Genomic DNA, 12,083 nt, shown 5'->3' with positions numbered 1-12,083 from the left:
GATCACTAATAATGATGACCTTACACTATGGACCTTAGAGATCATCAGGTCCACTCTTCTTATAGAAGAATCTATAGCTCGGAGCTTAAATGGCCATGGTCACAATGTCACAATGCTATGCAATCGAAGCGAAGTAAATGCCAGTGGTGGGTAACAAAAAGAACCATAAGAACAATGAATTAGCCCAGGTTCTTAACCCAGTTCCATTATTTATTCTGGGCAACCCAGAGCCCAATCATTAACGACTCCCTCATCTCATTTTCCTGTCCTTTCAAGGGAAGCCTTTGGTTATTTGCAGCCAGGTTACTGGTATAGTACTCATTCCCTTACAAAGCACTTTTCTGACTACTGGACTCATTTAATTCACAACAATTCCAAAGTCATTCATACAGAGCTTCAGTATGGACCATGGCATTCACATACTATTTAGCCATGTCTGTCCAGTTCACACCTTTCAAATAAAATAGACCCTCCCATCTAATACCTCCCTCCATGTTGGTGACATGGTACTATCAAAGGACACATGGTGGTAGTGCAGGCAGTTTCCGTTGCTCTTTGCTTGCTGGTGGAATCCTGAAGTCTGAGGTAAAATGCAGGTTCCTAGAGGTCATATTCCTCATTTCACAGATATAGGAGATTAATTTTCTCAAGGTTGGCAAGGCTGGTTAGACAGCCATTAAATCTAAACCCAGCTTCCCTCACAACCAGTCTGCTGCTCTATCAAGAACAGTCAACAAGCATCACCCCAAAGGGGATGTTTCTGTGTAGTCCTGAACTAAAGCAGCATCTTCTATATTATTAGATTTTGCTCTAACCTCTAAAGCTTCAGGGCAGATCTCAGAACAGCTTACAGACAGGTAATGAGAAGATAAATTATAGGCCAGCTTGTAATTTTTGGTCTTTTTACATTAAGCAGCTTTAACTGCAAATTCATTTTAAGACCCCTGAACTCTTATAATAATAAATCCACTGGACTCCAGATTTATTCAGGAAGCTTAAAATGTTTTTGATAGTATTTTTATTCTATTTTAACATTTTTGCTGGATAAATTTTCCAATGGAGGTTGATTAAAAACTAAAGTTCTGATCTGACCTCCTATCAGATTTGAAAAACACACAGCATCCTTCTCTTCTTCTGGTGCATTTAATGCTAGAATGCATTAAATGCACCAGAAGTCAATACATTTTCTGTGAGTGTGATACAATTAGTTTACAAAATGTGGTGGGGAAGGTGCGATAAATGCTGAGCACACTGTGGAACTCTATCCACTCTATTCTCTCATCGAGACATGCAGCTATTGCCCCCACAAGTACTGTGCTTGAACCTGTTGCTGGGAGTGGAAAAAGTTAAGAAGCTCTACATTCAATGATACAGGGCAAAAATGCAACCAAGAAACTCCTACTAAGTCTGGTTTCATCTTCCCAAGAAATCACAGGGATTTAGTAGTAGAAAAGGCACACTGAGCACTCTTCCTCCTCCATTTCCATGTTCTTCATGTTCATGTTCTCAAGGGCATGCTACATGAAACATGCTGGCATCAAAGAGATTCCCAAACTGACAAAAGCTCAGAACATCTCAGCAGCAGAGTTTCTGGGCCACTCTTGCCTACAAGGCACTTATTTATAGTACCTTCTGCTTCCTCTAACAAAACAAGCAGAAATCCGTCATGGTAAGTTAATTCCATAATGGGAGCAGGCATTTATTTTAAAACCTATGCCATTCCCTGAAGGGATTAAAATCCTAGAGTTTAGTAAATACTAATTGTTATTATTAAAACACTGATACAACTGTTCTTGTATGTCATAATTTACCTATTGTTACAAATTTTATAGATCAATGTCTGTATCTACACACACACACATACATGCATGTATTTTTAAAAATCAAATACTTGAAACACTAGTCTTACTCTGTAGCTTCAGTAGAAAAAAAATATACCTTGCAGTGAGGAATCTTTCATGATTGGGGAGTCTTTCAGGATCATGTTTTTTGATCAAAAAGGCTGTAGGGAACCCTGACATGACCAGGGTATCAAGAAATGCCAAAAGATTATATATATCATTAGGTCATCCCTGGACAGTTTTTTTTATTTGACTGATAAAAAACCCCGTAAGAAGTAAACACTGACAGCTTCTTCTACCTCTGTATCTTTCCCATTAAAAACCCAAGTAAGAAACATTTAAAATCTTTGAAATCAACAGTTTAAAGGTATTTGCAGTGTACATACAAATGGTCTTTAAAATCACTGATAAAACAAGATTCTAAATTCTAAGATACTTAGATCAGAGGTTCTACATTTAATTGAACTTACTAGTCTTATTCCACTCTGTATCAAATTATGAAAACATATGGTCAACATTTAAAAACAAAAAAAACCCTCCATTTAATAGAGATCAGACCCAACAAGACAAGTTTATATAGCATTACTATTATTAATACCTTCTCATTTAGTTACCTTTATTTCTTTACAGAGCACACTCTCTTCTTCTTCATGAATATAAAATTTCACAGTATTTTTCTGGACATCTTTCATGATTTTAACCAAACTGTTAAATACTTCAGGTTCTAACTGGCTTATAAAATTTGAAAGAGCTGGTTGGGCAGAAATGTTTACATCACTGGGCGATTTTGTTGTTTCTTTTTCTACCGGTTCCCGGGCAGTATCACCAGGTACAGTATGATCAGAAGTCACCATCAGCTCTGTAGCATGGTGTGGCTGGTTCACTTCTACTTCGGTTAAACCCAAAGTTGAAGAGGAATGCTGCTCATTGGAGTTGCTGTCTTTCAAAGTATCACTACAAAGTGGCTCAAGGAGCTGTTTACTGTTGAAGTCACTTGAGGAAACTGGTAGGACAGCCTTTCCCAGAGGATTCAATGCTATCTTACTACCAGAATCATTAGGACTGACTGGTGCCGAATTCCCACCCTTGGCCGATGCTTTGATAATAATAGTATTTAGTTTCTCATGCAAGCCATCTACAAACTCCTGTACACCAGCTTTGGAAGTCTTAGAATATATGAACTCAGAAAGCCGTTTCATCTTCTCTTGTGTTGAAAAAACAGGTGTGGAAATTCTACTGACATATGAAACATTCTTTTGCTTCAGAATCTCTTCTATCTTCCTAGAAAAGAGATTGTACTCTCCTAACACTGTCCTCTCTGTGGTCTCACTCATTGTGGGCGGCTCTGCTGCTGGCACACACTGCTCCTCCACTGTCACCACCTGACCTGTCACCACGTCATCCTCAGTGGTGCCCTTCAGTGTGTCTGTAAATGGAGAGGATTGAAACTGGTAATCAGAACCTCGCTGTCTACTTATTACCCGGGGGTCGTTAGGAAAGGCCTCCTGTGGTGGCAGACACACCAGTTGTTCTTCTGGTGATTTCATACCTATATAGGAAGAGTTCATTATTATAAGAGCAATCCAAAAAAATAACATCTGAAAACACAAACTCGTAAATAGGAATGTCAGATCAAAGTATATATTCAGAACTAATTACGCACTGGAAAGTAGAATAAAAATCTCAAATGATGGTATGAACCCCCATTTTCTATGTAGCCTACTTATGGCTGGTCTTGGGATTTCAGTAGCTAGAGTAACAAGTTTGGATGTTATTTTCTTTGATTCCTTTTGAAGTGTTCGAACATGTGCCAATTTGGCATCCATATAAATTAAGTTTGCTTATTTCTGCTTCCCAGATAGATCTATCGGGGGAAAAAAAGGTTCAATAATATGGAAGAGAACATATTTCATATCTGCATTAACAGTAACACTCTTGAGATGAAGAGGTCATTCAGCTACCTGATGTTAATGGAACCAAACTGACTTTTGACAACAAGCTCAATCCATAGATTGTACTTTTTTCCCAGAAATTCTAAATTTAAACACAATGTTTTTAAAACTACATTTCAAAACAGATACCCTAAGTCCCTTTTTAAAAGACAAGGGGAAAATATGTTTAACGGCAATTTATAGTACTATTTTAGGAAAAGAAAAAAAATTCGTGCTCTTTGCCTAGATGATTATTATACAATTTTAATTAATTTTCCTTAGATCTTAGCCAATATTTCCTAACAAATTGCTGTTGTAGTCTATGAAATGGTACCTCTATATCAGGAAGTTGCAGATACAAGCATAGTTTTCAAAACTATAGTACTTTAAAGATACAGTGAATTCCCTGTTCAAGTTTGCAGTCAGGTGTGGCAACATACCGTCTCCACACAAATTCAGTTTTGGTTTTCCTCACACACTTTTCTAAAGCTCTTAACAGCCTCAGCAGCAGTCAGCTTGTGACATTTCTTCACCAACCCTGGTAGTTACCATGAACCACTCTACCCATTAACTACTACAAAGGCACCTGCTGGCAAGTAAGAAGACCACAACAGGTCTGTAGGTGGAAGAAGAGTAGGGGAGCAAAATATCCAATGTACCAAGGTAAGAATTAAAACTGTATGAAACTGATAAACCAGAAATTCAAGTTCCATAAAATAACTGCAGAATACAGAACATCCTTCTTAAATCTGCAACAGGGAGTTTAGTGCACACATAAAATGTCTGGAAGGATACATAAGAAATTTGTAACAGAGGCTGATCCATGCAATGAAACTAAATGTCTGAGATAGGGCTGCAAGACTTTTTGAAGTATTTTAGATTTTGAAATATTTTTGTACTTCTTACGTACCATATCAAATGTCTGATTTATTTAAATAAAAACATTTTAAATTATACCTTGTAAAACAAACGGGTTGGGAAATACCACCTATAATTTTTAAACTTCCAATTATGTATTATTTCAAATGAAATACCTGCTCCCAAGATGTATAGCTGTAGTTCAGACCAATAAGTTTACACCTGAAGGGCTATGGATAAAGCTGAATGAAGCTTAAATCCATGTAGGGAATTTTCCATATTAAAAAAGTCTAAACAAATCCCTTTTAAAAATGCAAATTACCATCACCTAATTCTACTGTCACAAATTTCCCCTATAAGATTCTAATCACTAAAATTGACAACTTTATTTTAAAAAAATGTCTTCATCGGTAAATGATTTAAAGGAAACACGTCAATATCAATAATGCATGTTTTCTACTGATTGTCATTCAAGCATTGCAGTACTTTGACTTTGAAAGGGGAATAGTGAGTTCTCTAAAGGCAGCATCATTCACGTATTTCCATTTTCAATCACAAAATATAAAGAGGGTATGACAAGTAAGAGAGGACTGCAGATGCCAATGGCACATGCTGAAGCATAAACAAGATACCTGGCTGCTGTTTTTTTTTTTTTTTTTAAGATTTTATTTATTTATTTGACAGAGAGAGAGAGAGATAGCGAGAGCAGGAACACAAGCAGGGGGAGTGGGAGAGGGAGAAGCAGGCTTCCCATGGAGCAGGGAGCCCGATGTGGGACTCGATCCCAGGACTCTGGGATCATGACCTGAGCTGAAGGCAGACGATTAACGACTGAGCCACCCAGGTGCCTGATACCTGGCTGCTTCTAATGAGAAAGAATTACTGACAGATATAAAATAGGTGAATCCCAGACATAATGTTGAGTGAAAGAGCCAAAAACAAAGCAAGACATGTGTAGGTTCCATTTACCTTAAATTTAAGAACAGGTAAAACTAATCTATGGTAAAAGAACTTAGATTAGTGGTTACTGTTGGGCCAGGGAGAGTACTGACTGGAAGGATACAAAAGAAAACCTGGAGGTGTTGGAAATGTCCTACATCTTGATTTGGGTAGTGGTAACATAAGTCTATACACATGTAAAAACCCACTGAGCTGTGTACTAAAGATTAATGCACTTCCCTGTATGTCATATATTTGTTCCTATTTTGTTTTTTTTGGTCATTTTTCCTAGGAGGAGACAAAAGATTTTCTTAAAATCAGTCTTTTTTTAATTCCGCAGAGAGGAAAACCATAAAGATCTACTAAAATTAAGCCACTTAGCTTTCCTTCCAAATTAAGAAAAAAAAACCCACTACCACTTAAGATTTCTGAAAGAGTAAGACATAAAGAAATGGAAACAAACAAGAAAGGCCCACCACCACACTCTAAGCAAGAAAACAATGCCTATGACCATCTGCAGAGATGCTGAATGGACTGAATTCAGACAAAAGAAAAGGTCTTCTAAGAACCAACAGCAATTAGCTAATCAGCAACATCTGTAACTTTCTGGAACCCCAGAGTTTCCTAATCTCTTATTTACAACACTACCTTATTTAAATAATCAGAAAAAGAACTGGGTCAAAAAACTCAAGATTAGGGATAATGAACTTGAAACATAACTGGCCTCAATCCTTGTATTTTTTAAACTTAAAAGAAACTGAAGAGTGTTTCTCACAGGATATTCTACAGAAATGGATTAAGAAAAATACTCCAATCTTCCCAAGTCATCGTATCAGATAGAATCACTATAGTGAAAAAAACTTAATCTCTATGAATATTCAGTGACTTCTTTAAACACATTCTTTGTACAAGAATATTTGATACAAATCAAATAATGATTTTTTTTTTAAAGATTTTTTATTTATTTATTTGACAGAGACAGAGATAGCGAGAGCAGGAACACAAGCAGCGGGAGTGGGAGAGGGAGAGCAGGCTTCCCGCCGAGCAGGGAGCCCGATGTGGGACTCGATCCCAGGACCCCGGGATCATGACCTGAGCCAAAGGCAGACGCTTAATGACTGAGCCACCCAGGCGCCCTCAAATAATGATTTTAAATGCAAATATTATCCAAATTTTCTGTAATTAACAGAACTCAAAATGATGTCCTATTGATAGAGAACCAGAAATGCAAGTAGCAATTCTGAAGAAGGCACATTGGGAGGAAAAGCAAAGGGAGCCTTCTCACCTGGTGTTTGTTTCTCACCATGTTTCCCCAGCTGGTCTTCTGGGCTTCTTGCATTCCCTCCTGAGGGAAAACATCCATTAGATTTGTAGACGCTCTTCAGATACTGGTGATACCTATTAAGCACCTTTCAGACAACCCCAAATGCTAACAAATCCAAGTACTCCATCTTTTGCCTAAAATAATCCAGAAGGGTCATTCAGAAATAGAAGTTGCTTCCCTTTCCATTCAGATGATGATGGAATATCAACACCTAGATGCTGTGCCTTCAAATGGCTCTGAACATCAACTACGAAGCTATCTAAATGAGGAATGGTTAGGATAATCATTTGTATTGACTTTCTTACTGTTTCTCCCCATTCAAGCCAACATCTCCAGCTCTTAAGTACAAGTTACTTCTCCACCATCACTTCTAAGCCTCTCGCCCTCTCTGGTAAGGTACTAAGTAGAGAATGGTGCTGAAGCCCATGGAAACTCATCAAGTTTTAGAAATTCTTCTCAGAGTCCTTGGAGGTCTCAGTAGCTTCTAGGTCACAAGCCAATCTAACTTTTTAGCAAAAAGTTGTTTTTTTTTCTTTTTAAAGATCTAGGAATGGAAAAGATGTGCCCTGGGAATATTTCCAAAAATGCTTAGCTAACAAAGATGAGTAAGAACTTGAAATATTAAGAGCATGTTTATATGTGTGTGTGTATATGTATGTGTTTGCACAGAGAAATCAGAATACTGCAAAATGATCTTTCAACATTTATTAACCTAGTCTTGCCCCATGGTCCAATAAGCTTTCTAGGGATTTCTGCATTTGATCATTTCAGGCCACTCTCTGTGATGAGCTAATTTCTCTAAGATAATCCAGTTATTAAGAAATCAGTTTTTTCTTCAATAGATGAACCTCAACATGACCACTTCTTGGATGACAGCTTCTTATGGTGAAGTTTACTCTAATAATTTGAGACGACAGCATTTAATCTGTTGTCCCAAAGACCATCATTTCATCTCTGTCACTACCTCACCTTATTAGAAATTCAATTTCTGTCAACAACATTCATTTGGAAGTCTGCACGCTAAACTCCATTGGGAAAGTATGTTTTAAATCCCTCTGCTTTTATAGGCTGTTTTGCAGATAACTTGCTGATGCTGACCAAAACTAGCAACAATCAATGATGAACATTACATTGCTCAAAATAAGATACAAAGATGAACGAAAAAGACGAACCACCCAGTGACCCAAGAATGGAATCTAGAAAAGATGAAACCCTTCAGGAAACTGCTAAGTAAAACCAAGCAAACCAAAGTCCCAGTATACTTGTTCTTACCTGTAATTGGAATTAGTTTCCAATGTATTTCGGTCTCTTCGACATTATTTGACTTAGATTGTCTGCGGAATCCATGTTCAATGGGAACAGTGGGACACAAACTGCAATCTTCAAAATTATTCATGCTAATTATATTTGGATCCTAAAAATTAGAGTACATATTCAATAGCTTTCTTTTCAATTAATTTTTACGTCCAGAATAAACAAGTAGGCTCCACACCCAATGTGGGGCTTGAACTCACAACCCTGAGACCAAGAGTCGCATGTTCCACTTCTTTTTTTGATAACAAATCCACAAGCTTCAATCTAAACATTACAAATGAGTAAAATCAGCATGGCAAAGTTAAAATACTCTGGTCTTTAATTAAAACACAATGTTTCCCCTCAAAACATAATTTGATGTTGATTTAGAGCACAGGTTGGTAAGCTTTTTCAGTAAAGCACCAAATATTTTGGGCTTTGTGGGCCAGATACTCAGGTCTGCCACTGTAGTGCAAAAGCTTCCAGAGGAAATACCTAAACAAATGGCTGTGTTCCTCTGTGTTCCACTAAAACCTTAATTACAAAAATAGGCAGTGGGTGGGGACACCCAGGTGGCTCAGTCACTTAAGAATCCGGCTCTTGATTTTGGCTCAGATCATGATCTCAGGGTTGCGAGATTGAGCCCCATGTTGGGCTGCCTAAAATTCTCCCTCTCCCTCTCCCACACGCACGCACTCTAGCTTTCTCTCCAAAAAATAAAAAATAAAATTAAAAAAGGCAGTGCGCAGAGTTTGGCCCATGCTCCCATCGACTCAATTTAGAGTATTAAATATGTCAGGAAATGTTAATAATATGTTAGTTACATAAGTTACATACTTCCCCAAGTGGGTCTCCTACCATCATCCTCCTAAAATAATGGAGAAAGCCTGGGGACATGCATATGACTTTTATTCAAAGGCAGGGAAGAGAAATCGGAGGGAAAAGTGAATTAGAAATAAACCCTTAGGAAAATGGGGCCATCCTGTCATTGTTATTCCCCAGAGATGCAGCCACTTTTTGGGGGAGACAAGGTTACTCCTCAGCTAGAGATCAGTACTCTCTAAGGTTGCTTCATAAACAAACTGGATGTCCTGTCAAGCAATGCTGAGAGACATTTCAGAGATAATCCTTAAAGGACACTCACTTTCCATTCTTACTTGCATGAAAAATACTAAGTACCTAATCTTGTTTCTATCACTTTTGGCCAGCAGAAAGCCAATCTTTTGAGGATTCAATTTTATTAGCTATATATAAGCCGATATACATAATCCTATAAGCAGAAAGGAAAACAGCTACTTCTGCATTTATCCCTTTGTAACAAGGAATAACTTAGAAATACTCCACTGGACAGATACTTTCATTGCAATGTGCATTTTATTTCTTTTTGAAAGGGAAAAAATCCCACTGAAACACACCTACATCCTCTTTCAGACACACATTCACAAACCAACAAAGATAATCAAAAGACATATGCTTACTTCTTTCAAATGTAGTTTATGGTCAGTGCCTGCTTCACTGGTAGAAACAGCAATAGGATACTTTAACAATGATGTATCAACTTCTAGCAATGGGCTCTGAGTGCCCTTAAAATGCACATTTTCCATTTTTGCACAAGTAGGCTGCTCATATTCTTTCTTATCTGGGGGAGAGTTCAACTCATACTCATGCTTTTGCCTCAGCTCTTCATAGGCATCATCAGTGTTCAATCCTAAGGCTTTGTTGACTGTGTCTGTCAAGGATGCATCAGAATGACGTGCATTTGCCAGTGTTTCTGATAGCCAATTAAACAGCCGATGGATATCAGCAACACCGGAGTTAGAGGTATCCTGCTGCTGCTGTCTCAAATCAACATCGTGCCCAAGAGAGCCAATAGGCTGCGGAGACTCTGAAGGGAAAGAGAAAGAAAACCCATCTCTTAAAGTCAAGTTTGGAATGTTTGCATAAAAATTTAAAAATCAAATATATCTAAAAATTAATTATCATAAGATATTTATGGGCAGGAATCCAATCAGACCACTGGTTTAGACTGCACAATGTACATCCATCCCTTTCTTTACAAATATAACTAGTTCTAAAATTTTGCACACAGCGGGCACCCAGGGTCTTGGGATTGAGCCCCGCATCAGGCTCCTTGCTCAGAGGGGAGCTTACTTTTCCCTCTCCCTTTGGTGCTCCCTCTGCTTATATGCTTTCTCTTTCAAATAAATAAATAAAATCTTTAAAAAATAGTAAGAAAAAAATAAATAAAATTTTGCACATAGCTAAAAATTCCCATAAATGAAAGTTTATTTTCATCATAATTTGAAAATTGTATTAATGGAGAAATGAGCTCAGACATCATGTTGGTAGTATGGATAATATATATTAATATATTAATACCTGTACTGTAGTTATTTTAAACTCTACTACCAAAATCCCAATCAGTTTAATCCGTTTCATCTGACTTGAAAACAGATAAAATATCTGTACTTGCTGTTTTGCAAAATGTTAGAGAAGGATATGCAGATTACATTTAAATCTACTAAAAAAACAAACCATGGCTTAATTTGATTTCTATCTCCTCTACACCTATTAGATTTTGTCGTTAAGATATCAACATTCTTGGGGCGCCTGGGTGGCCCAGTTGGTTGGACGACTGCCTTCGGCTCAGGTCATGATCCTGGAGTCCCGGGATCGAGTCCCGCATCGGGCTCCCTGCTCAGCGGGGAGTCTGCTTCTCCCTCTGACCCTCTTCCCTCTCATGCTCTCGGTCTCTCATTCTCTCTCTCTCTCAAATAAATAAATAAAATCTTAAAAAAAAAAAGATATCGACATTCTTATAATCTAAAACCTTATCTTGAATGACTAATTTCATAACAAAACTAAGATACTAGAGATACAAAATCATCCTGAAGCAAGCCATACCAAACTTGGACTAAGACCAAAAAGTACTATGAAAGAAAACATGTTAAGACATGGTTACAAGCAGGTATAAATCTGGGTAATATGCATTATATCATTATTAAAAACCTGCAAAGGGAACAGACATTCAGAAAGTCATGTGCTTTTTAATGCTGAAGGAGGATAAAGCCTGGATAGATGCCAGGATTTCCAATTTAAGCAGGGTATAATGTACCACCGGGGGGAAAAAAAAATTTAGAAACAACAAAGTACATCCTGTATGATTCTACCTATATGAATTATAAAATCATAGAAGTGGAAAAACTAATACATAAAGACAGAAAACACATCAGTGGTGGGGTGGGGTGAGATTACAAAGGAGTGTAAGGTAACATCTGGGGGTAATGAAAATGTTCTATAAATTGGAGTGGTGGTAACATAACTATCAAAACTCATCTTTAAGCTGTACCCTCAAAATGGGTATATTTTATGTAAATCATACCTCAAAAAGGTTAATGTAAAATGGGGTAGGGAAGATAGGAGGTTACCGCTTATAAAATGAGTGGGTTCACCACCAAATCAAGATGAGGGTATTCTTTTTTTTTTTTTTTAAAGATTTTATTTATTTATTTGAGAGAGAGAGAATGAGAGAAAGCACATGAGAGGGGGGAGAGTCAGAGGGAGAAGCAGACTCTCTGCTGAGCAGGGAGCCTGATGCAGGACTCGATCCCAGGACTCCAGGATCATGAGCTGAGCCGAAGGCAGTCGCTTAACCAACTGAGCCACCCAGGCGCCCAAGATGAGGGTATTCTAAAAGTTAGAATCCAACCTTTAAATCTCTATTTTCAGAAATCAAAAATAAAGTGTACAAAATAACTAAAAAGAAACACAAATGAGGAACACCTAGAAATGCAAGTCTGACTGTCACTAGTTCTAGTTTAACCTATCTCCCCCTTCTCCCCTGCCCTACTTCTACTTTGGTCTATTGGCATGGCTTTCCCTCCATTTTAATTATTG

At 37.7% G+C, this 12,083-nt stretch overlaps 1 protein-coding gene across 7 annotated transcripts in view; it reads right to left on the bottom strand.

The window, feature by feature from the left end:
- TASOR (transcription activation suppressor) overlaps nt 1–12,083 on the bottom strand; it is a 53,015-nt gene that overhangs the window by 5,119 nt on the left and 35,813 nt on the right. For 2 of the 7 annotated variants that reach the window (XM_021695097.1, XM_044921408.1), the window contains exons 15-18: nt 9,665–10,071; nt 8,166–8,307; nt 6,855–6,914; nt 2,456–3,390 (exon numbers count right to left, since the gene is read on the bottom strand). In XM_021695097.1, coding sequence (XP_021550772.1) covers nt 2,456–3,390; nt 6,855–6,914; nt 8,166–8,307; nt 9,665–10,071 — 1,544 coding nt within the window. The remainder of the gene's footprint in view (nt 1–2,455; nt 3,391–6,854; nt 6,915–8,165; nt 8,308–9,664; nt 10,072–12,083) is intronic. The other 5 variants (XM_021695098.1, XM_021695100.1, XM_044921417.1 and 2 more) reach the window with 3 other exon arrangements.

Source organism: Neomonachus schauinslandi, chromosome 1 (assembly GCF_002201575.2).
Source record: "Neomonachus schauinslandi chromosome 1, ASM220157v2, whole genome shotgun sequence".
In the NCBI taxonomy this organism is placed as follows: Eukaryota; Metazoa; Chordata; class Mammalia; order Carnivora; family Phocidae; genus Neomonachus; species Neomonachus schauinslandi.
This window is presented reverse-complemented; position numbering and strand designations above follow the sequence as displayed.